At 39.2% G+C, this 27,301-nt stretch overlaps 1 protein-coding gene across 1 annotated transcript in view; it reads left to right on the top strand.

Moving 5' to 3' along the window:
- Window positions 1-27,301, top strand: part of LOC126329315 (glyoxylate reductase/hydroxypyruvate reductase-like) — an 88,273-nt gene that overhangs the window by 49,454 nt on the left and 11,518 nt on the right. The window contains exons 3-4 of the mRNA XM_049996145.1: window positions 2,478-2,667; window positions 22,896-23,062. Coding sequence (XP_049852102.1) covers window positions 2,478-2,667; window positions 22,896-23,062 — 357 coding nt within the window. The remainder of the gene's footprint in view (window positions 1-2,477; window positions 2,668-22,895; window positions 23,063-27,301) is intronic.

The following is a 27,301-nucleotide window of genomic DNA, read 5'->3' as shown; positions in this document are numbered from 1 at the left end:
AGAAACATAATTGATGATGTTTTTGGTTCAACACAGAAACACTTAGAGGTTGTCTGCTGAGGAACCCCATATTTAACAATATGTGCTGAATAGTGTGCATTGTAACACCTGTATCTATATTAGCATAGTACTCTATTGTCAGATCTGCCACAGATTGCTGCCTGTCCTGCTTCACACAGCAGGCAAGCCTCCAACCCACACATACTGTGATGAGATATGGATGCCCAACACCTTGTCGTCTATTTGTGGTTTCAGCATTCTTCAACCACTTTTGATAGATGCTCACAACAGTAGCAAGCAAGTAGTTGATCAGCTTCACCATTTATGAGATGCTTGTTCCCAGGTGATGGGCCATAACAGTCTGCCATTTGTTTTTGCAGACCATATTATCGCTAGAATGATTCCCCACTTACATACTTCACCTACTCTGTTACATGTCTGCAGCATGCCTAGGCAGCATTCCGTCATGAAGCAGGCAGTGCTCGCAATACACTAGTGTGCAAAATTAAAGCAACAAACTGCTATTTCCCCATCTTGTGTCTAATAAATAATATAATTGCATAAATTATCAACAGATGTCCATATGATTGTGTTCTGCTTGGAAGATGGCATTCTGGTCAATGAGCATGCCAGTGATGATGTCAAGGCACCTATCAGATGGGGTAGTGTTTGCCAGGTAGTCCCACATGCACAATCATTGTGTGCACAGTCACAGACAGTACAGTGTGGCACAGTGAAGACACCTACCAGACTCTGCAGTGGACGGCCACAGGAAGAATGGGTGCAAGACCAGTCACAAACTGAAATGGCCTGATGGCTTAATGTGAATTGTTCTGTTGTTTCTCAGATGTGGCAACAGTTTTTAGAGACCAAAACTGTATCCCGAAGATCAGGGCAGGGCCAACATGTGTGTCATTGGAAAGAGAGGACCATTGTTTGCCTGTAATGGCATGATTGTACCACCTTACTACGCATGGCAGCATCATCCACTGGACAGGTCATATCAAGGCAAACATTGTAAGGAAGGCTTCAGCAGAGTGACTTTTATTGTTGGAGACCTGCTGTACATGTCCCTCTGATGCGTCTTCACAGAAGGGAATGTCTATAGAGTGAAGTTGTCAACATACCACCTGTACAGTTGAACAGTATGCTAATATTGTTTTCACAGATGGTTTGATCTGGAGAGTGATTCTCAACATATTCACATCTGGTGGGAATGTAGAACATCATTTTGGGACCAAAATTTTATGCAAAGAGACCATATCGAGAAGGATCCCTAATGGTGTAGGCATGGATTATATTGACCACTCAAACGCCCCATCATGAAATTGTACTGGTGAATCAGCAAGGTTTAACTGCTGACAGGTATCATGACGAGATCTTAGGGGCCTTATGTGCAGTTGTTGCAAGGTGCTGTGGGCCTAAACTTCATGCTGACGGATGATAATACTCGACCTCATACAGCATGGGTGATTGATGTTTTCTTGGAAACGGAAGATATTGCACACATGGGGTGACTTACTCACTCTCTCAATTTGAATCTCATAGAGCATGTCTGAGATGCACTAGAGAGACTGGTTGCATCATGTCAGCATCCACCAACCTCTCTCCAAGAGTTGCGAGCAGCTTTGCAGGGAGAACGGGCATTATTGTCTCAACATGAGAGTGATGACATTGTTCACAGCATTCCCTATCATTGTCAGGCCTGTATCGCTGCCAGAGGTGGTCACACTCCATACTGAGCATATTAACCAGTTGTCGGAATGTGTATGCAAATCCGTTAAGTCAGAAAAAATGAAGGATTTTTTGTCTACCATTTCTCACATTCTTTACTTTCTTCTGCTTTACTATCACCTGTTCATACTGTTTTGTTGCGAGATAAATGCAAACTTGCAAAATTTCCATTTGTTGCTTTAGTTTTTGACACCGATATATTTTGTCTCACGAGAGTATGTCAGAACAAATGCTGTAAATATCCTTTAGCCCTACAGAAGTCACCTAATCCATTTGTTTATTTACTCATTTTGCTAATGATTTAAAGAAAAATAAGGAGTTTCTTTAGTTGAATGAAAGAGCTAATAACAGTCCTTTTTGACAGAGAAACAGAAATGAAGATGATATGGAACTATAAGAATGTGTGTTTGGGCCATTGTTATCTTGTAGTTAATCTGGGATTTCTAAACACTTAGAAAGAGAATTGTGTGTATTTGTACTCTGTAACAATAGGCTGCTAGCATCATCACTACTAATGCCACTCAGTTTCTAATCTTCTGCAGTTAAAAAATAGCATTTCAGGATAAGTTCAGTGAAAATATACACAACACATTATAATAAATACCCTGTGCATGAAATCACTGAAATGCACTGTATTTCTAGCACTGAGTCTTAACCCTCTGTTTGTTCTGTTTTTTTCCCTATTGTTTCTCGAGTTTTTTTTTAACTCACTGAATAGTTTTCACAAGTTCTTTGTGCCTCAGGTCCTAATCTGAAAGTTGTGGCAACAATGTCTGCTGGGTATGATCACATAGACGTGAAGGAAGTGAAGTCTCGTGGAATTAAAATAGGAATCACCCCAAAGGTCTTAGATGCTGCTGTAGCTGATGTTGCAATGGCTCTTGCTTTGGCAGTGGCAAGAAGAATGCCTGAAGGACGTCAAAAAATTGAGAGGTCAGACTAAATATTATTAACTGTAAGTTTTCTAAAATATCAGTTAATGTAGTTACTACAGTACTTCATGTTCCACATAGCCTTAAGTTAACTAAATCACAGTGATGTAGAATGTATCAAGTAATTACAGTAAATGTGTAAATTGAATTTTAACAATTTATTCCATACAGAAAATTGTTCCATTTAAAGTTAAACAGGAATGACAGTGGCATTTATCTTACATGCATAGAGCCATACAGGTACATATACACACTCGGACAATGCAGAATTTTGGTATCTGTTTAGAATGTTTTACACAATAATTCACACACATTTTTATTTATCACACCTGTAAAAAATAAAAAAAAGATTCAAGAAGATTCTGTTTTAGGTGTATTTTTATTTAATTAGATCATTAATACTAGATTTGATGTTGACAGGAAGACCACCTGTTCTGTATGCTGGAATAAAGAACTCCATTTTGGATTAAAGTGAAACATTTTACTTCTCTACACAAATCATACTTATTTCTAGTATAATGATTGTGATAGCATCTAAAACATATTCAGATAGCATTGTCAGGCAGGTTGAAGTCAAACTTGTCTGAAAATACTACATTTTATCACTCACCATGCTTGCAACAGCTATCACATCCTCATCACAATTTTTGTGCTTTCTGGATAATAGAATCCAACATAATGGCATACCTGCCACCTGTCTAGCCACCAGCAGATGGCACTGGGTTTTTAGTTCAGACAGGTTCAGAGAAACTGCAGTGTTCCAATGGTAAACCAATATTGTGGGTGAACATGATGCCCCTTTATAGCCTTGTGGACAAGATAGTAGTCATACCATGCAGTACTCACAAACTCAGTCGAACTCCAGCTTGTGATTTTTTTACACCTATAGTCATACAGCATCATATTTCATCCTGTCCTCATACCATTTCTGCTTGTGCTTATCTGACTCCAGCCAAAACTCGAGACACAATGCAATTCAGAGATACAGGGTCGTGCATGAAAAAGTGATCTTGAGTACTAGAATGCTCATTGTCACTGACCAATTGTCATCTATTGTTTTCAAGCCGTCACTTGCATGAACTTATTTGTTGTTTGCTTATTATGTAATTCGTACATGTCTATCTATTTGTTGTTGCACCTCCTCATGTTGTGCAACAATTTGTGTGTAATTGGTGAGCAGTCTGTACTCCAGGCCAATTTTTTGTGCACCATCCTGTAAAATTAATATTCAGAGATAGTAAATCCATTCATATTATAAAAATGTGTGTATGTGAGTATGTTCCACATCTGCTCCTAAACCACTGGACTGATTTTAATGAAACTTTGTACACATATTACTTACTATCAGAAAAATATATTAAAAACAAAGATTCCAAGACTTACCAAGCGGGAAAGCGCCGGCAGACAGGCACATGAACAAAACACACAAACAGAATTACGAGCTTTCGCAACTGGCAGTTGCTTCGTCAGGAAAGAGGGAAGGAGAGGGAAAAATGAAAGGATGTGGGTTTTAAGGGAGAGGGTAAGGAGTCATTCCAATCCCGGGAGCGGAAAGACTTCCCTTAGGGGAAAAAAAGGACAGTACGAGTGTAGGACAGTAAATCCTTGACAAGGGCAGTTTGGTTGAACCTGGGAGTGGGGCTGAAGGTGAGGCCTTTGGATAGGACAGAGGTTTCGGATTGGGAGAGGGGTTTGGAGGAAAGGTTAACTACTGAATTGGGGTGTTGTGGTTCCAGATTGTGTTGACTAGAATTTTGAGGTGTTGGGGGGAGTGGAGCTAGAAGTGGGAGATTGAGTAGATGGGAGAGACTGGGTCTGTGTGCAGTGAGAGGAGGTTGAGGTTTGTTGGAAACCACAACCTTTCCAACAAACCTCAACCTCCTCTCACTGCACACAGACCCAGTCTCTCCCATCTACTCAATCTCCCACTTCCAGCTCCACTCCCCCCAACACCTCAAAATTCTAGTCAACACAATCTGGAACCACAACACCCCAATTCAGTAGTTAACCTTTCCTCCAAACCCCTCTCCCAATCCGAAACCTCTGTCCTATCCAAAGGCCTCACCTTCAGCCCCACTCCCAGGTTCAACCAAACTGCCCTTGTCAAGGATTTACTGTCCTACACTTGTACTGTCCTTTTTTTCCCCTAAGGGAAGTCTTTCCGCTCCCGGGATTGGAATGACTCCTTACCCTCTCCCTTAAAACCCACATCCTTTCATTTTTCCCTCTCCTTCCCTCTTTCCTGGCGAAGCAACTGCCAGTTGCGAAAGCTCGTAATTCTGTTTGTGTGTTTTGTTCATGTGCCTGTCTGCCGGCGCTTTCCCGCTTGGGAAGTCTTGGAATCTTTGTTTTTAATATATTTTTCCCATGTGGAAGTTTCTTTCTATTTTATTTACTATCAGAAAAGAAATATATTCATGTTCAGAGAAACAGAACACCTGGAATGACCAGCGATAGGATGTTCATATTCACAGGACATGTACCCTAGCATGTTCTGCAGAAACGTTTAGCATTTGAACCATTTCAGCCCATGGGTTCCATGTCAACATCGATACCACGGTGCAATCCCACCTACCAGTAAAATGTACTTGCAGCTCCCATTGTTGCTATAAACTGAGGATATTGGATCAGTGTGATTTGAGCAGATGTACAGGCTGCCTCACATATGTATGCGCAAACTGTACCATCAAGTCATTGAGTTTGAAAGAGGCCACATTATTGTCATGAGAGAACGTGATAAAACCATGCTGGAAACTGCTGCTTGTTTGGGACAAAGTGTTGCGGCAGTGCAATTGATGTATCCTGTATGGTTCACAGAAGGCAGTAGAACATGACGAAATGGATCAGGTCACTCCACTCAGACCACCACCCTGAGAAGATTGACACCTCATCCGAATGACACTGCAGGACAGATCTGCACCCTCCTCAGATTTGGTGCAACAGTGGAACGGTCTAATACATTGTACACTATCAGGGTTGACTGTCCATCACCATTTATTATGGCATGGATTATATGCACATTGTCCACTTCTCTGCCTGACGAATGTGCAGAAACATGTTAGATGCAATGGTGTATGGAATGACATCATTGGGGACAGGAATGGCGTCAGATACTAACAAGATTCTGTTTGAAACTTCCTGGCAGATTAAAACTGTGTGCCCGACCGAGACTCAAACTCGGGACCTTTGCCTTTCGCGGGCAAGGTCCCGAGTTAGAGTCTCGGTCGGGCACACAGTTTTAATCTGCCAGGAAGTTTCATATCAGCGCACACTCCGCTGCAGAGTGAAAACTCATTCTGGAAGATTCTGTTTGTTTGAAAATGATGGGTGCATTTTGGTTCACCACAGGCAGGAAGAGCAGCATCACAGTGGCTGCATTCGCACAAGACACACAGGGCAACTCAAGGTCCTATGATGTGGGTGCTATTAAGTACAACAACAAATCACAATTGGTGTGTGTCCATGGCAACATGACAAGCGTGACCTAAGTGACGGACATCCTGCGACCCGTAGTCATACCCTTTCTGCACATCACTCCAAATTACATTTTTCAGCAAGACAACGCACAACCACATGTTGCTGCATGAACATGTGCCTTCTTAGTGTCCCAGTATGTCAGCCTTTATGCACTGGCCCACCAGATCACCAGGCTAACTGTCAATTGAAACTGTGCAGGATAGGGTGAAACGACGGGTGCAGTGCTGTGACTCAGTGCCAACTGCCGCATATCCACATATGAACTTAGGAACTAGGTGAATGCAGCATGGATGACTGTATCACAGGATGCCATTTGTGCCTTGGATGCATTGATGCCATCACACATGGAACAGTTTACCGGGGGTCATGGCAGACTCTGTGCCTACTAGGAAACAGGACTCGTGCTGAACCGAGATGACTGAAATGCTAATCATTTCTGCAGAACATACTAATGTACATATCCTGTGAATATGAATGTCCTATCTATAGCCATTCAAGATGTTCTATTTTTTCTGAACATGAGTGTACTATGCAGCAACTTCCTATTGGGGTGAGGGTGATAATATGGAGAGGGAGAGAAGGGGGGAGGAAGAGACTGAGGGACAGAGAGGGGTCAAGGGGGATATGGACACAAGTATGGGAGGAGGAGGAAATGGACAGAGAGAGGGGCAGTGAGAAATGGAAAGAGAAGAGGAGGAGATGGACAGAGGAAGGAAAGAGCAGGAGACACACAGAGAAAGGGAGGAAGAAATGGACAGAGAGAAGGGAACAAGGAGAGATGGGGGGGGGGGGGGGGGTGAGGAGGAGAGAGATGCTGCAGGAGGAGGAGGATTCTGATAGGGGAAGAGGAGATGGACAGAGGGGGAAGGACCAGATGGACAGAGATAGTGGGGCAGAGCAGATGGACACATAGAGGTTGGCAGGAGATGGAGATGGAGATGGACAGAGGGGAGGAGGAAGAGATGGACTAATAGAATTGGAATAAGTACATGTCTGGGCAATGCTGGGACTCAGCTGTTTACAGAGATATGTGTAAGTTGATATAAAAGAATAATATTTGTTTTGAGATCTTTGCAAACTCATTAAATAATTTGAATTTATAGAAATTAATTTTATAACATGAAATAATTGTTTGAAACATTGTAATTTTATATTGCAATTTAAAAAATGGATACAAATATTGTTATCTGGTTTTGTATGTGACAGGATCACATGCATAATTATTATTTATACGAATGACACTTTAAAGGTGAAACTACAATGATTTAATTGAAATGAATGCAAAAGAGGCAAGATAACTGATTGATACTGGAGTATTATGTAAAATGAAGAGACCAATTCTGGACAAAGTGGACTCCTGTACCTCAAAAAACATTAGATGATCTGATACCAAGCCAGTTCTGTTGGTGAATGTGTGTGGTCCTTTACAGCAATATAAATAAGATGATGGGCATACCATGCAGTACACACACACGGCACACACACACACACACACACACTGTTGTAACACTGTGGTACCTATTCAAACAAAGCCTGTACTCGTTCTGTTCTCATCTCACACTTCACTTGTCACTACACTTATGCAGCCTTATAATATCCTGATACATCCTGTTGCAGTGACCTGTCTGTTATTGAATGTTTTTGCACCCAATGCCCAACTTACATAATGTAGAATATCTCTTTATTTACAGCATATTCACTACTACAGCTGACAGGTAAGCATTAAAACAGATTACGAATGTAATGAGGGAACAAGAATGGTCTTCTATAAACTACTCACTTTGTCATTCATTAGAGACAGTATTTCAGCTTGAACAAATTTCATTGTCATGTATGGACCTAAGACACTGAAGATTGCAGTCATCGAGACCTGTGGAGAAAACAAACATAAAATATTCCTTGAACAGCTGAATACCTTCCAAAACATCAAAATTGATCAGTTTTAGACTGACTTTTGTACTATGGGCTCCATTTTATTGTTAGGCTCCTCAAATTACACTACATGTAGTTCTTATTATCAAACAACAGTAGCTATGGTTCAATACAACATAGAAGTTGTCAGTGAATTTAATAATATTTAGGTTTTATCACTGTCTGTATTTTGATAATTCTGAACTTTCCACTTCCCTACAACTTTATCATACCCTTGGTACCATTTTTTTTCTTTCTTTTCCCGGTGTTTTCCATGGCTCATGAAATGAGGTACTGGATGTATGTGTGTTTCTTTAATCACCATTTACAACTACACTGCTGCTCCTGTCTGCTACTTTTTTGAAAATATAGCATGTCATACACACATTTTCACCGTATATGCTGTTGTTTTTGCAAGATGAACACTTTTGCCTATTTTTCATACATTTATTTTCCAAACTTAGACATTCTTGAACTATGGAGATGTTCTCGTAAGGTGTTGTTATACACATTTCTCCTGTTTTGTTACAGTTTAGAATAATCCCATTTTCAGGATCAAGTTCACACAGTTCTTTTGGCAGTTTGCATACATATCAAAAAAATGTAGCAGCTCATATAAAAACTGTTACAGAATACAAAATAATCTGCTAACACCTCCCCCTCTCCCTTTTCCAGGAAGTGAGAGTCACAACTTTCATCTGTCTTAATTTTGTTAAAATTTCATTTGTAATATTTTCTAATTAACAGATATACCTTAAAATGTTTTTCATGGCTGTGAAGAAAATGTGCAATACTTAGTTAATTATATTTTCAGAATTAAAATATGCTGTATGACACAAGGCTATAATTACATTCGTTTATTCACTCAGTGACATGTTGTGTTCCATAAAGCCTCTCTGGAGTCCAAACTGAGATGTTATTAAAAAGTTATTCTCAGAAAGATGATTCAGTGTTCTGTGATCATGATTGTGATTTTTATTGGTCCTGCAAGTTATTTTCTGTATAGCTATGCAAATTGTACACAGAATACATGCATAATAATATAAAATACATAATGGTTTAAATTTTATAATACATAATGTTACTCCATATTTAATAATTTACAACATTGGAGTCTAAAAATTACCTTTTTGTGTATTTTATCTGACTGTATATAAGTGGTATAATGCAACATTTGTGTCTATTGCTAGTTCACTTTCTCTTAACCTGCTATATACAAATTGTTATTCAAAGGGTGAACTTTAGTTCACTATCTCTTCATACAATGTCAGAATTTTTTCTGAAGTTGTAGGGAAAGTGTTCTAGGGTTTGAGGCTTTGTAATTCTCTTTATAACACTTGTTTTAATTCCATGTTGCATGTGTGACTCAAAAAGTCTGTAATAGATAGAACACAAGAAGTCTTGATGTGCATACTGAGCTAGTCGTAAGCCAACTTCTCAAAAGTTTTTGAGAACATGGAAAGGTGGACTTACAAGTAAAGGTCACTTGTGTATTTCCTTTTTTATAAACAGATGTTACTAACGCATCATAAATCAGTCTTTTGTGACTGAAGTGGAAAGGCGAGCGGGGGTGACTACCAAGACTGCACAAGATTTTAGTACTTTAGTTGAAATACCATTGTAGCCGTAGCCACAAGAGTTACTATTCTTCAGTGATATAATGATTTCTATGATCTCACTGGTAGATGAATCTGGCAATGTGAATGCCTGATGATAGAGTATGCAATGCATGTCTAAGTAAATGTAAAAAATACACTAGTGTTCAAAAGTTAAACACAATCATGAAAATGAAAAGAGAAAAGGTGAGCAATCACCCAACATCACTATAAATACTTATCTATGAACCCTATTTATTGACTCTGTGTAGGAAAGTAGTAGTCCACACTGTGAATAGTAGCATTAGTGAAAGGCAACCACAAAAAATGCATGGACCACTGACATTTCAGTCTGGTTTGGCCATTTATAGTGAGCAGAGTGTAGCCCCTTGCTAAAGTTGATAGCGGAATAACACAAAGATGCCCTTTGGATTCTGTTGTGCAGGGTAAAATATTCCGCTGGCAGAAAGCAGGTCAAACACAGACTGAAATCTCAGTGTCCTTGGATGAGCCACAGAAGGTCATTTCCAGGCATTAGCAATGGCCTTGAGACACAGGAGATGTTCTTCATAGTCCAGTAGAAGGCCGACCATGAGTAATGCCTCCACAGCAGGCCTGAGATCTGGCCGTAACTGCCCAATGAAATGGGAATACATCTGCAAGTCAGTTGACTGCAGAATTTGCAGCTGCCTCAGGAGATGCTGTCTCCTGACAGACTGTGTATCAGACACTTAGGATAGCAAGACTGTTTGCCAGACTTGTGGATGACTTTCTTGAAGGTGATGTAGCGTTTCAAGAATTTCCGCTTAAATGTTAGAACCACTTGGCCTTCTACCGTCTCAAAGACATGATATTTTAAATATAAGTTTGACATAGCCTATCTACTGCACGTCGCCTGTCTGTATGTGCACGTCCAAAGAGTGTAGTGAGAAGACTGTAGATATGGCAATCGAACTGCACCAACAAGTACTTGTCGGTTGCGCCAAGGAAGTTGTAATGGAAGAACATGGCAGCCCCAAGGAACTTCTCTGTTATTATGTGCTGTTTTATAACTTTGACTATTGCCGTGACAAAAAAAAAAAAATAGTTGAGTTGAAAAAAGATTTTTAGTAACTTTTAACAAAGATGTGCTAGAGGCAAGACTCATTCACGATTTCCGTGGTTGTTGAATCAATTATGTGGTAAATGTATCTTGATTTGTGTCTAATGTGAGATGACATGGGCAGCTTACAAGAAGTTAATGTTTATGTGAGAAATGATAATTTTGTTCTTTATGCAAGTTGAACTACACCAGCAGTGAACTAAAAGTATTCTTCGAGTACCTTCTTATTTCACGAATAGAGAGAGAGAGAGAGAGAGAGAGAGAGAGAAAGTGTCATATATATTCCTTTAACTTGCATCATTCTTTGGAGAAGAAGTTTTTGGAACTGACGTAGCCGGCTATCCAGAGAAGAAGATCGGCTGTGCATACCGAGTAAGTCTACGTGTGTAAAAGAAGTGAGAAGGTTGCAATCCAACTTCACACATTCTTGCCATCAAAAACATTAGAGGGAAGATATCCGTCACATGAACTGGACATTGAGGTCCCCTGATCTTATTTTTATACACATGCCTGGGATGCAGTATGGAAGTGAATTGCATCCTGTCAGCCTCCATTAAGGACTGTTCCAGACCTCCACATTGCTCTGGCTGAGTAAGGGATCAAATGCCAAGAGAGTGCTTTAATCAGCTCATAAAGACCATACTACATTTCTATGCAGTATGTATGGCTGTTAGGGGTAGCCGTATCCCCTATTAACAGGTTCTTTTGTTGTGGAAGAGATTTCCCAGTTGTGTTATTTTCTTACAAATGTGTATCTTAACTATCAGAACATTATGTTTCAGGCACTTGTGTGTGGCAAATATCTTGTGGTCAAGCTCTAGCTTGTTCAGTAATCCTCCCAATATCCTCTGAGATATTTAGTGAGTCATGGGACGTGTATTGGAAAGACAGATTAGGCACCATAGGACTGGGAGTGTTCATTCCTGTTGGCAAAAAGTTATTATTTTGCATATAACAGGTATAGGTGAAACCATGTTAATTGTTGGCTATTTTTACCAGCCACCTGATTCTGCTGTGACAGTTCTAGAGGCATTTAAAGAAAGTCTATGGTCAGTTGTGCATAAATACCCAGATCATGCTATACTAGATGGAGGCAACCTTAACCGATATTATAGATATAGTATAGATAGGGCTGTCTTTGGATTCATTGTGGGGAATACCCACAGACATTCGTGCAAAGTACTATTGAACACGTTTTCTGAAACCTATCTTGAGCAGCTAGTTCAGCAGCCAAAAAACGATGGAAATATCTTAGACCTGGTAGCTACCAATAGGTCGGACCTTATCAACAACATCAATGTAGAAACAGGGATTAACAGTCATGATGTCATTATAGCAACTATGGCTATGAAATTTAATAAAAGTTAGGGAACTGTTTCTTCTAGAAAGAGCAGATAAGCAGTTGTTAGCATCTCACAAAGACAGTGAGTTGACTCCACTTAGTTCCAGAGGAATTATGAGCAAAGTTTAAGCAAATTGTAAATAGTGGTCTGGAGAGTCATGTGCCTAGTAAGTGGATTAAGGATGAAAAAGACCCATCACAGTTTAATAATAACATTCAGAAAATGCTGAGGAGTCAGAGGCTGTCGCACTCTCAGTTCCAAATAAAATGCACAAATGATGACAAAAGCAAAAGTTAGTAGAGATTTGTGCAGCTGTGGAAAGATCTATGTGCAAAGCGTACAACTGCCACCATCATACCTTAGCAAAAGATCTGGTGGGGAATCTGAGAAGATTCTGATCCTATGTAAAATCACTAAGCAGGTCTAAGGCTTCCATCCAGTCTGTTGTTAAGCAGTCTGGTGTGGCTGTTGAAAAAAGCAAAACGAAAGCTGAAGTTTTAAATTTTGCAGTTAAGAAATTGTTCATGTAGGAGAATCATTCAAACATACCATCATTTGAATATCAAGCAGACTCCCATATGGACGACATAGTAATAAGCATCCCTGGTGTAGAGAAACAACTGAAAGATTTGAAAGCAAATATGTCACCAGGTCCATATGGAATCCTAATTCGATTTTACAGAATACTCTATGCCATTGGTCCTCCACTTAGCTCACATTTATATGACACTCTTTCCCAGGAAAAAGTCCTAAGCAACTGAAAAAAAGTGCAGGTAATGCTGTATATAAGAAGGGTAAAAGAACAGGCCTGCAAAATTACAGACCAATATCCCTAATCTTGGTTTACTGCTTGATCTGTGAACATATTCTCAGTTCGAATATAATAAATTTTTGCTCTTGTGAAACTCAGCTTTCTCTCTTCTCACATGATATATTGTGAACTATGTAAGAATGGCTACAGGCAAATTCCATATTTATAGATTTCCAGAAAACATTTGACATGGATTCCCATTTCAGGCTGTTAACAAAGGTACAAGCATGTGGAATAGTCTCACAGGTATGTGAGTGGCTGAAAGACTTCTTAAGTAATAGAACCCAGTATGTTGTCCTTGATGATGAGTGGTAATCAGAGACAATAATATCATCAGGACTGCCCCAGGAAAATGTGATAGGACCACTGTTGTTCTCTATATACACTCCTGGAAATGGAAAAAGAACACATTGACACCGGTGTGTCAGACCCACCATACTTGCTCCGGACACTGCGAGAGGGCTTTACAAGCAATGATCACACGCACGGCACAGCGGACACACCAGGAACCTTGGTGTTGGCCGTCGAATGGCGCTAGCTGCGCAGCAATTTTGCACCGCCGCCGTCAGTGTCAGCCAGTTTGCCGTGGCATACGGAGCTCCATCGCAGTCTTTAACACTGGTAGCATGCCGCGACAGCGTGGACGTGAACCGTATGTGCAGTTGACGGACTTTGAGCGAGGGCGTATAGTGGGCATGCGGGAGGCCGTGTGGACATACCGCCGAATTGCTCAACACGTGGGGTGTGAGGTCTCCACAGTACATCGATGTTGTCGCCAGTGGTCGGCGGAAGGTGCACGTGCCCGTCGACCTGGGACCGGACCGCAGCGACGCACGGATGCATGCCAAGACCGTAGGATCCTACGCAGTGCTGTAGGGGACCGCGCCGCCACTTCCCAGCAAATTAGGGACACTGTTGCTCCTGGGGTATCGGCGAGGACCATTCGCAACTGTCTCCATGAAGCTGGGCTACGGTCCCGCACACCGTTAGGCCGTCTTCCGCTCACGCCCCAACATTGTGCAGCCCGCCTCCAGTGGTGTCGCGACAGGCGTGAATGGAGGGACGAATGGAGACATGTCGTCTTCAGCGATGAGAGTCGCTTCTGCCTTGGTGCCAATGATGGTCGTATGCGTGTTTGGCGCCGAGCAGGTGAGTGCCACAATCAGGATTGCATACGACTGAGGGCCAACACCCGGCATCATGGTGTGGGAAGCGATCTCCTACACTGGCCGTACACCTCTGGTGATCTTCGAGGGGACACTGAATAGTGCACGGTACATCCAAACCGTCATCGAACCCATCGTTCTACCATTCCTAGACCGGCAAGGGAACTTGCTGTTCCAACAGGACAATGCACGTCCGCATGTATCCCGTGCCACCCAACATGCTCTAGAAGGTGTAAGTCAACTACCCTGGCCAGCAAGATCTCCGGATCTGTCCCCCATTGAGCATGTTTGGGACTGGATGAAGCGTCGTCTCACGCGGTCTGCACGTCCAGCACGAACGCTGGTCCAACTGAGGCGCCAGGTGGAAATGGCATGGCAAGCCGTTCCACAGGACTACATCCAGCATCTCTACGATCGTCTCCATGGGAGAATAGCAGCCTGCATTGCTGCGAAAGGTGATATACACTGTACTAGTGCCGACATTGTGCATGCTCTGTTGCCTGTGTCTATGTGCCTGTGGTTCTGTCAGTGTGATCATGTGATGTATCTGACCCCAGGAATGTGTCAATAAAGTTTCCCCTTCCTGGGACAATGAATTCACGGTGTTCTTATTTCAATTTCCAGGAATGTATAAATAATTTGACTGACAGGACAGACAGAAAACTGTGGTTGTTTACTGATGATCCTGTGTTGTGTGGTAAAGTGTCGAAGTTTAATGACTGTAGGAGGATTCAAGATGAGTCAGACAAAATTTCTGGTTGGTATGATGAATGGCAGCTAGCTGCATATGTGGAAAAATGTAAGTTAATGTGGATGAGTAGGGAAAAGAAACCTATCATATCTGGTTACAGCATTAGTAGCGTCCTGTCATTTAAAATACCTGGGTGTAATATTGCAAAGTGATATGAAATGGAATGAGCATAGTAGGGAAGGCAAATGGCTGACTTCGGTTTATTGGGAGAATTTTAGGAAAGTGCGATTCACCTGTAAAGGAGACTGCACATAGGCCATTGGTGTGACCTATTCTTTAGTACTGCTTGAGTGTTTGGGATCCATAACAGGTCGGATCAAAAGAAGACATCAAAACAGTTCAAAGGGAGGCTGCTAGATTTGTTACTGATAGGTTTTAACAACAACATGTAAGTGTTACAGAGATGCTTTGGGAAATCAAATGGAAATCCTTTGAGGGAAGGCGTTCTTTTCAAGGGACACAATTGAGAAAATTTAGAGAATTGGCATTTGAGTCTGAATGCCAAACGATGCTACTGCCGCCAACATACATTGTGTCTAAAGGACCACAAAGATAAGATAAGAGAAATTAGGGCTCATATGGAGACATATAGTCATTTTTCCCTCACTCTGTTTGCGAATGGAACAAGAAAGGTGATGATCAGTAATGGTATAGGGTACCCTCTGCCACACACTGTACGGTAGCTTGTGGAGTATCTATGTAAATGTAGATCCTGATAAGGCAGTACATCTTCTTTTTGTGATTAGGTTTAACTTTTGGACACTAATGTAGATTTTCCTTTGATGGGATATTTTTTTCCCATATTTTTGACTACTCTTATGAAAAATTTTGAATTAATGGTCAGTTATTTAAACTTAATATCACCTGTTTCATTGCAACTGCCATCAAAGAGTTGAATATCATTTGTTTTACTGTGTTTATGTATTTCATGCCTTATGTTGGGAACAGTTGTGTTCTCTCTCTCTCTCTCTCTCTCTCTCTCTCTCTCTCTCTCTCTCTCTCTCTCTCTCTCTCTCTGCTGATCTTTCTAATAATTTGTTGTTATCATCTTTGATCTTTCCTGTAATTGTAATGAAATGAATAGTTTGATAATCTTTGTTTTTGCAAATGGTCTTAGTGAACTTCATTCATTACTAAGTCAACTTTATGATTTTGTAAAGGATTTATTGGGGTCAATATCTAAGAGATAATGAGCCAAAGAAAAACTTAGTGAAGTTTTGGCCTCTGTAAAATACTATTTGTTCAGAAACTGATACATCAAAATTACTAGTATCCACATGGAATTAATTATTGCCACTTTTACTCATAAGTTACCATCTTTCTCATATGTTCAATGTGATGGTATTGTATTTTTATTATGAAAAATTGAAGAGTTATTTGCTGAACTAGCTAGATGTGTCAAAGATGGCCTGAAAAGTTGGCTGATATAGCTAACTACAATGTCTGAAAATTTATGACTGAAATATACCTAAATGATGAGCAACTGTGAGAAACAATTGCTGACACTGATGAAGATCCAAAAACCATGCCAAAAGTGCTATCAAAAATATGTTTAACTGTAAAATGATCTGTATATCCAAAACTTCATGGAGCAATGAGTCCTGAAGATGCATTACAGAATTTTATATCAGCATTGAAAGATAAAAGTTTGTCTAGTTATACTGGGTTGCTACAGTGCTTGATGAATGTATCATTGGCTTTTGAGAAAAATATGGAAACATACATGTAAAATATTACATCACTTGCTCAACAAAATTCAAAGCATGATGTTTTGGTAGCTGCGTTCTTGCTACATGGACTTCTGGCGGATATCGAATTCTTGATTACGGTGACTGAGCCTTTAGGTAAGTCAGTAGTTAACTCAAGAATCAATAATCAAGGTGATGGCTGATATGTAGATTCCAGATGTAAGTGACACGTGATGAATAAAAGAAATTTGTTCAACAATTTTGAAATGACTACAAATACAAAAGTTACAGTAGCAGATAACAACAACCTTGAGGCAATTGCAGAGGTAAATGTTCATCTTGAAATTGCAGCTGTTTACTATTAATGATGTTGCACATTTCCAGGCCTTAAATACAATTTTCTGTCAGTTATTCAAACAAGATTACTTGGATTGTGTGTGTTGTTCAATGACATACAGTTGCTTACAACAAAAGTGTTGCAGTTTTCTCCAGAACACTAAGAGAGACTCCAACTGAAGTAGGTGAAATGTGTTGATTGTGTGAAGTGTATCATCATGAAAATGTTAGGGAAGTCAACAGTTACGAACTGTAGCTACATTGTGCATGTATTGAAAGAAAACTGAATGAAATTAGAAGACAAATTCAAAGAACTTATCTTCATTAGATATTGTGAAGAGGCTAAAGTGTAACATTAACTGATCCAAATTCACCAAAGAAGGTCTATGAAGCACAGGTCATCAAAAATTCAAAATACAACTGTGAGAACTTCATCAGAAAGGGAAATGTGATTGATTGATAATGGTGTGGGCAGTGCCTGCCAATGTCACTACATAACATCATTGAGTCAGCAGGATCAACACAACCTGCAGAAGTTGATAGATATTCACTTTATCTTGAATTGGCATGAACTGACACTGGGCAGACAGAAATGGCAACATCAATAGGAACACTGATCAGTCAGATGCAGAACCTGTGAAATCAGAAACTAGAAAATTATCATGTCAAAGAAAACCAAACAGCAGATATTTTAATAATGAATTTGTTTGTTTTACCGGTATTCCTGAGCCAAATTCATATAAAGAAACAATGAGTTGCGATGATTTCAAAAATGGAAGGAAGACTTAAATACATGTAATTACTACAAAACAATATGTGGACTTTGACAAATTTACCATCAGGCAGATAGGCAGTCAGTTCAAAAGTGGTGTTCAAAGTTAAAGAAATTTCAGATGGTGAAACTGAATGTTATAAGTCTCATTTAATTGCAAAAGGTTATTCCCAGACTCCAGGGATGAACTTTGATGAAACATTCTCAACTATTGTTCATCATTCTTTAGTTTATAACCTGTTAGTTTTAACAGTTGAATTTGATCTTGACACTGAACACATGAATGTTCAAATCATGTCCCTATGCGGTGAGCTTGATGAAGAAATTTACATCTATCTACCTGAATACTATATGCAGATATGGAAGGAGACAGTAGTTAGCAAAATAAAGAAGGAAATTTATAGTCTAAAACAGACATCACACATTTGGTATCAGAAGGTGCAACATTAAGAAAAAAATGAAGCTAAAGAACTTAGAATATTATCCATCCATTTATTACAGAATTTGAGAAGCAAAATATACTCATTCTGAGTGTTTAGGCAGAAATAATTGGCGGAAGAAAGAACTAAAGAAACAATTAATGAATCAGTTTGAGACAAGAGGTCTTAGCGAACGCAGTAAGTATCTTGGTATGAGAGTAAAAGGAGACAGAAAGCAAGGAATGATTAGCATCAATCGTGGCAAATATGCTGTAAAGGTACTCAAGAAATTTGGCATGGAAGACTGCAGTATGGTTGCATATCTTCTCGAACCTGGTTTGAAGCTACAGCTGTGTGAAGGAATAACTTACAGATGAGGAACAACTTGTGTTACACCACATTCTTTATTAGCAAGCTGCTGAGTCACTCCTATATTTGGCTTAAGGCACAAGGGCAGACATTTCATATGCTGTGGGGACTATAAGTGAGTTCAATTCTCAATTATAAAAAACCTCACTGGGCAGCAGTCAAACAAATTATGTGATATATCAAAGGCACATTCAATGTAGGACTTCAAATTCTGTGATATATCAAATTCACATCAGTGTAGGACTAACTTTCTAAATAAGCGGAACAACCAAAATTTAAGGCTTTTATGATAGATCTCAGTCAACAATAGGCTACATCTTTACGTTAACTGGGACAGCAATCTAATGAAGTTCAAAATGGCAACAAATGATGTCCTATCAGCTACAGACATTGAATACAGTGCTCTATCAACAACAGTGAAAGAGGCAATGTACCTTTAGCATTTGCTGCACGAATTGTGAAAAACCAGTAGGTGTGTTCTGTGATAGTTGAAAAGCCATTAGTGAGGCACCGCTAAATTTGAGAGGTTATTATTGCAGGAAAGTTCAGAATCGCTTTGATCAGTAGCAACTAGCGGCAGACTGATTTTTTGACAAAGGCTCTCTCAAAGGTGGTTGTTGTGGTTGCGGTCATCAGTCCAAAGACTGGTTTGATACAGCTCTTTATGCTACTCTATCCTGTGAAAGCCTCTTCATCTCCAAGTAACTAGTGCAACCTACATTCTTCTGAATCTGCTTAATGTATTCATCTCTTGTTCTCCTTCTATGATTTTTTACCCTGCATGTTTCCCACCAGTACTAAGTTGGTGATCCCTTGATGCCTCAGAATGCATCGTACCAACCAATCCCTTCTTCTACTCAGGTTGTGCCACAAATTTATCTTCCCTGCAGTTCTTCTTCTTTAATTACATGATCTACCCACCTAATCTTCAGCATTCTTCTGTAGCACCACATTTAAAAAGCTTCTATTCTCTTCTTGTCTGCACTGTTATCATCCATTTTTCACTTCCATACAAGACTATACTCCATACAGATACTTTTAGAAAGGACTTCCTGACACTCAAAGAATCTATACTCAATGTTAACAAATTTCTCTTCTTCGAGATTTCTCAAATATGAAGCATCAATAATGCTACCAAGCCAAAGGACTTTGAAAGTTCATGAAGTAACATCTTGAGAACTTGCATGGGTGTTGGGAGCAACTGTGTTTCTTTTTCTTTGGTGTCACCTTGAAGTAGTTCATTCTTTTCATCTTTGATCTCTCTTGTAATTATTGTGGAATAAAGAGTTTTGATAATATTTGTTCCTGACAATATGGTATGTAGTTTCATTCATTGTTAGCCAGTAAGTCAACTATATAATCTCTTAAATACTCTTTGTAGTCAATATCCAAGACATAATTAATGCTCCAAATTGTTTCTTCTGTGTTCTTGGAATTTTTTAATCTTTTGTGCATAGTATGTGGTTTTTGTCTTTATGATGATGTAAAGAAGAATTGTACAATATTGTTTGTACTGCACTTTTAAATCTTAATTATAGTTAGTCCTCTGTATTAAATAAAGTTTTCTCTACATAGAACTAGATACAGTAATAATATTTTTTAAAGAAGAATTAAATTTCTTGACTGCTTTGAGTCTTTGGTAAACTACTTCACATTTTTTATCTAAGGAAATTTCTCTGAGTAGTGTAAGAGTAAGCATTTACAATTCTGTGAAATTTTATATTTCACTTCTTAGTTATTCCTGATTGATGTGGATGCTTTATACCATGAAAGGCAGTTAAATTTAAAAGTAAATTATCAGTTGCTATTGGAATGTGTCCTATTTTTTTTATTGTGAATGTTACTGAGAGTATCAAACCAAAGCCAGACATCAGTAACTCTAGGTGCCCTTGATCAGGACAGTCAGCGATGAAAGCAATATTGAAACCTTCACTTACATTCACTTTTATTTCTATTAAGTCTTATTAGTACCCTTTAGAATATCTTAATAAAGCTTAAAATATTTCCTGTCAGAGGCCTGTAGAGAGTCAGAACTGATATCTTGCGTGCTAGCCAGTCTATTACTGAAGTACAACACTGAAACATTTTTTTCAATTCAGTTCACATAAAGCTCTGTGAACTAAAATGTTGTTATACTTGTTGTAAATATAGCCACACCCTATTCCTGCTATACTGCCTACAGCAATAGGATAACAACTTGCAACCATCTGGGTGCATCTTCCAACCAGCAGGCAGGATGAAGTCCACCTCAGTCATCTTTGCATAGGCCCTAGCCCTATGATGCATGGCTTCTTGCTTTACTGAGAGGAACCTCAAATGTGTGGTGCTTGTGGCATACAGATCACAGTGCACCACCTTTTACTAGACTGTGATTTATTTTTGGACCAAAGGGTGGCACCTCATTTGCTGTCAGTTTTTCCATCCATTTTAGTTGACAAACAAATGTTGTAGACTTTTAAAATTTTGTGAATTGTCTGACTTGTTCCCTGAAATCTTAGGGTGCTGTTCTTAATGTGTTACAGGGTGGCTGGCTGTTCTGTGTTTTTGGTAAGTGACCAGACAGCCACATACTGCTGTGAATCTCTCTTTGTTTTCCTCTAGTCTTATTGTGTTTTAACTGACAGTTTTTGCATGTCTCCCCTTTTGTGGTACTATTTTCCATGTTGTGAGTTGAGCACCCCTAACCCCTTAAAAACACACACGCACACGCACACACAATGAGCACCCCTAACCCCTTAAAAACACACACGCACACGCACACACAAGGGGTCTCCTCCCCCCCCCCCCCCCCCCCCACCCACCCGCACACACACACACACACTGATTGCATCTGTTCAATGTCTGTGACTTCCAAACAATGTTATGTTATGCACAATACATCTGTAGAAATATCTTTAAATTTTTCAGTTTTCTGGAGTGACATGAGAAGCTTGTATTTAATAAGGTTCCTAAATTGTGATGGAAAACTCTAAATTTGTTATGATTGTTAGCCTTTGTGTTTGTCCGCTGATTGTTGCAGCTATAATCATTATGCATCTTCTTTCAGGAACATTTGCCTTGAGAAACAGCAAAAATATTGGAAGTCATAGGGATTGGACAGATAGTGATTTGGTTACACTGAATGCTTCTGGAAGTTAGTTGTACAAGTAACCTCTTATTGGAGACATTTAGATGTACAACCTGCAAGATGCTGCGTAATCATGAGAGAGTCAACACATAAAACATGTGGTGCCCCACTTTTTTCACCTTAAGAGTCCAGACTGTTCTTGTCACCACCAATGATCACTATATGATCTTCATTATCAAGAGCTTTCCTCAGAGAGCCTAAATCACAGGTGACATCACTAATCCCAGCCCTTGACTTAAAAATACTAGTTAGCTGGAATAGACAAGCTTTTCAAGAAATCTAGACTAGAGCTAGCAAACTCGCAATATCTCTGGTATCTGCTGCCCCTCTCCCAGGTTTGACCACAGTCCAGTCATTTACCACATTCCTGACCTTACTGTTTCAGAATCACATATCAGGATACTGTACTACATAGGTCTGAAGGTGATTGAGGAAGACTGAAACTAGTCATATTATAAAATAAATAAAAGTGCAACTGGAATTGAAAAATAAACAATATATTTAAATTGTTTTAAATTTCAATGCAGTTGCTGTATTCTTGTAATGAAAATTTGGATATAGCATGATAATTCTGCTAGTGCTACTGCCAGTTCAGCTATGTTTTTTAAACTAGTCCCTCTTTCTCTATAAGTGTGGACAGATACATTCAACTACTACAATGCAAAAGGCTGCTCACATCTCCATTCAAGCCTGTTTCTAATAGCATCCCACATAAGAAAAGCAAAGGGAGACTTCACTCCCTTAAACATCATGTTGAAAGATTTGAACTGAAACGAACATTAATATTTAGAGTCTCAGAAATTTGGTAATAAATTCCATATATAAAATTATTGAATAAACAACAGTGCTAATGCATATCTCTTGATTAGCTCAACGTCCTCCTGCTCTGCTACATAATAATTTTCCACATTGATAATTGTCACTGTTGTAAATGATAGCACATCCAGAATTAATGGGTAAAGCCTATTCACATCTGCATCTTGCCCACTGTAGAACTGGTAAACAAGCTTAACAGAACTGTTGTAAAACTGACACTGAAGAACCTCTGGACATTTTACCTCCTTGTAGTCAAGAATGAAATTATGGGGAGCATGTTTGTTTTAAATTGTTGATAATGTGTGTAGTAATATGGAATGTATGGTAGGTATTTCTAGATCAGGCCATTATTTGTTATTTAAATTCAAATATTTTCTTCAACCATAAAAGATATTAAATTTTCAAAAGAAAATGCATAATATATTGTACAGTTTGTATTTTTTATCTCTTGGTAGTCCAGTCTCAGATATCATGTAAAATTGTGTACAATTTTTAAGTTTTGCATACAGTTACCCATTAGAAGTGAAATGTGTTATATTTGTGCAGCAAGCAGTGGGAGACTAGTGAACCACAATGGATGCTGGGTCAAGACTTTCAGGAATCAACAGTAGGTATTGTTGGTCTCGGAGGCATTGGCCAAGCCATAGCTAGAAGAGTTAAGGGATTTGATATTGCACGATTACTGTACACTGGGCATTCACCTAAACCTGAAGGTGAGAATTAATATAAGTAGCAAAATGTAAAATATAAAAAGCAATTACACAATCAAAATTACTGGAAATTGTGGCACCAAATGCATATAAATTATTATTTATAGTAAGTTAATATTAACTTATGAATAGCAGTTCAGCTGATTTGATTATCTATGTAGCTCAAAAGTACTTCTCATGATCTTGTGTGTTTTTATTTTATTTATTTTTTATTTTACTGTGGACACCCCCCCCCCCCCCCTCACACACACACACACACACACACATATATTAGCCCCAAACCTCATAATTTAACTATCTTGACTAGATCTGCAACCAATTTGAACAGTTTTGTTAATATATATATATATATATATATATATATATATATATATATATATATATATATATATATATTAATTAACAAAACTGTTCAAATTGGTTGCAGATCTAGTCAAGATAGTTAAATTATGAGGTTTGGGGCTAATGCTATAACAGGGTGGGGAGAATATTTCAGCATGAACTGTTTTAAAATGTAATGAAATGCAAGCTTTTCTTCATCATTTCGGTCAGGAAAATGTAATGCTGGAATTCAGTTGATTGCTAAAAGAATTAGACACTTCTGATAACATCTGGTTTTGTTTTTCTTCTTTTTTTAACAAAAGATCAACAATAATAAATGAAGTGGTTCACAGAAAGGTTGGCTGCGTAGATGTATACGAGTACCTGGAAATTTGTGTGTAAACAGCTAAAGAAATTATGCTTGTAGATTTGACAGAGTTAGGCAGTGGAATAGTGTCATCATAATTACTTACTATTCCAGCATCATTGGCTGTCTTTTGCTATTCCCTTTCTAAGATTGACATGTTGTGACTTGAATCTGTAACCAGAAATTATATTAACTCAACCTTCCATGTTATGTAGGATGCACGATGATTTACTTTTGAAATGTCTAATCTCTGATACATGTTGGTTATGAAATTGTACACCATTACAGGCCATCTGCAAGTTTCTTGGCTTGATTGCAATGTAACATGGCTGCCTCAACATTAAAATATTAATATTCAGCTGAAGCTGATGAGTTGTGCTGGTAAGATTGTAGGAGAAGTAAAATATGCAAAGTCATCAACAAGCAGCTAATTTTGAATTAGGCTTAATACTGTATAATAATTACTTTGAATGCTGCACCAATTAAAATACACCCTTGAGGCATGTCAGTCTCTCATTTGGTAAACACAGACAAGACACTGAGATGGACAAGATGTTATGTGCATAATGAACTGCGAGAAACTTTAGAGTCTGGTAGTCAGTTTTATTCTATAATCCCTGTACCTGCATAGTGTACAATGGCTAAGAACTTAAGATAGGAAGATTGTGTTTCCCCCTAAGGTAAGTCTTTCCGCTCCCGGGATTGGAATGACTGCTTACCCTCTCCCTTAAAACCCACATCCTTTCGTCTTTCCTTCTCCTTCCCTCTTTCCTGATGAAGCAACCTTAGGTTGCGAAAGCTTGAAATTTGTTTGTGTGTTTCTTATTGTGCCTATCTACCAGCACTTTCTCGTGTGGTAAGTCACAGCATCTTTGTTTTTTAATATATTTTTCCCATGTGGAATGTTTCTTTCTATTATAAATATTAGCACACTTCATCTTCATGCAGACGTGACTGCCATCTCCAGTTGGTCCGAACTGCCTGCCAGAGGTGCCAGTCTTGTGTGCATGAGGGTGTGTGTGTGTGTGTGTGTGTGTGTGTGTGTGTGTGTGTGTGTGTGTGTGTGTGTGTCTGCAACTTAACATGTCTTCTTTACAGTAAGTAGCAATCTATCTTTTCCTTACATTGTTGATACTCTAACTGATTATTCTATCAAATACTTTGATGCACTCCAGTTCAGACAGTCTACAGTCAGTAGAAACTGATCAAATAGCATATCTGCTTCAGTACTCACTCATTGACCTGTAGCAGTACCACAGAAAAGTAGCCACAAGTGCTTCATTTTTGTACTTTAGCGAATTGTATAAGTTACAGTTGCCAGAGCCAAATGTACTGTTTCTACATAAACCATGTTAGTGACAGCTGTCTGTTCAACAGTATTTATTTCTATATTTGCTATTTGACAGAAATCTCAATGTAGAAATGGCACTGTAGAAATGGCAATGACAACAGACATTTACAGTCACAGGCAGAGAGAAAGGCTTCTTCTCATAGGCAGGACACAGAAACGAGAGGTAGGAGAGCCCATGTACCTGTCCCAGTTGATTCTTAAGAAGTTTTTCTTTATTTATTTTTTGCAGTTAGTTTCTTTGTCCCCTGTTGTGCCTATGTCCTTGGTGGAGAATCATTTTGGCACCCACCCCCTCACTCTGTGGTCCTACAGCCAAGTAAGTTTACATATTAATCAAATAAGTGTCCCAAAAACAACAACACATTTTAAAACAGTTGCCTGTGTTCCAAATATATAATTCATGTAAATTTTAAACATGTAGGGTGATGAGCACAATCAAAACCAGCAAGCAACAAAAAAGAAAGAAAGAGGAAGATGGAGAGGGAGGAGGTGTAGAGTGTGAGAGAGGCCAATTATCAGTGAAAATTAAATTCCAGTTTTCTCAGCCAGGTGTCAACCATGATCAGTGAGCCTCAGTAAAAAGTTTAAAAGGGCAGACATCAGTAGCAGTGAAATGCAAACAGGTCGTTGTGCACAAAACTAAACCAGATTTTAAAAGCTGGTTAACTGCCATTGATATACATACATGCAGATAAGAACACAGTACAGCCGCTTATCACCAGCATTTACCCCTCTGCTGCCAGTGAGGTGGTTGTGGGTGTAGATAATGGAATCAAATTATTCAAATAATTTGTCACAGCTGTGGACACTAGCTCACTGAAGATCATGTATTTTGGAGTCACATACATAATTCTAAAATAGATATGAATTGCTACAAGGCACTTCATATGTAGAAAAGACTCGTTATATCTCATGCCTGGTGTTGGGACAAATGATCGTATCAGTGAAAAGCAACAAATTGCAGATGGAAAGTTTCATGGCAAAATAGGAGTAAGCCACAGAAGACAACATTCAGTATCCACAACTTCATGTTCATTAACTGTCTGAAAGACAAGAAAATTAAATGAGACTTAACTTTAATAAATTCAGTAGTGTGTTGAGACAGATTCAACACTTTTTAATTGAGTATTGCTATTGGAGACATTTTAAGCTTGAGTACGAATAGCAAATCCAGGATTGAAATGTTGGAATTATGCAATTGTATTCCTGCCCCTCTCACCCCCCCCCCCCCCCCCCCTCCCCTTCCCTCCCACAAACAACCACACAAGTCCTGGGAAAATCAACACATTGGGAAAACAACTTGCATAAGGCAATGATCACAGTAAAGCTGAAATGAAGGCCCCGAAGTGTTCACATACTTCAGTGTGCTTATATTATTGTATTGTCTTTGCATTCTGCTGCCACACAAACAGTGAAAGCAAGACACCTCCAAAATTATTCACTGCATAGGAATACATTTATGGTTACATTTTGGACAATACCATCCCCCTTACAAGTGATAAATCTGGAGTCAATCCATTTTTTGTGTCAATATAGCAAGGACTGTTCTGGCAGAATGTAAATAGTTTAGGAGTAAAGACGACCCAGTTACCAAATAGCTGAAGGCTTGAGTTGTAGACAGGTGCACACACAAAACACAGTAATACTTTCTTTCACAAGCTAGATTACAAGGACACACACACACACACACACACACACACACACACACACACACACACACCACTCTCTCTCTCTCTCTCTCTCTCTCTCTCTCTCTCTCTCTCTCTCTCTCTCTCTACGACTGTACGCCCAGCTACCAAAATGTAAGTGTACAGGGGTGTGTGTGTGTGTGTGTGTGTGTGTGTGTGTGTGTGTGTGTGTGTGTGTGTGTGTGTGTGAGAGAGAGAGAGAGAGAGAGAGAGAGAGAGAGAGAGAGAGAGATTCAAATGCTTCTGGTTTTCTGTATCACGTTGATAATGCTCTTATCCACAAATGAAGATGCACTCCACTGTACAGTGTAGAAAGTTTGCTGTACTGTCCTGAACCCCATTAACAGTTTTTGGGATGAAGTAGACTACTAAATGAATTTGCTTGAAAAACTGGCAACACCCCTTCATTAGAGGAAATAAATTCCACATTCATTGCATCATTATGCTTGGTGTTGGGAAAACCAATCTTGGAGATTACATGCTGAAACAGTAGCAAAAAGGATCTCATCCATACT

This window comes from Schistocerca gregaria, chromosome 2, assembly GCF_023897955.1.
Source record: "Schistocerca gregaria isolate iqSchGreg1 chromosome 2, iqSchGreg1.2, whole genome shotgun sequence".
Classification (NCBI taxonomy): Eukaryota; Metazoa; Arthropoda; class Insecta; order Orthoptera; family Acrididae; genus Schistocerca; species Schistocerca gregaria.
The sequence above is the reverse complement of the archived record's forward strand: the minus strand, read 5'-3'. Positions and strand labels throughout refer to the sequence as shown.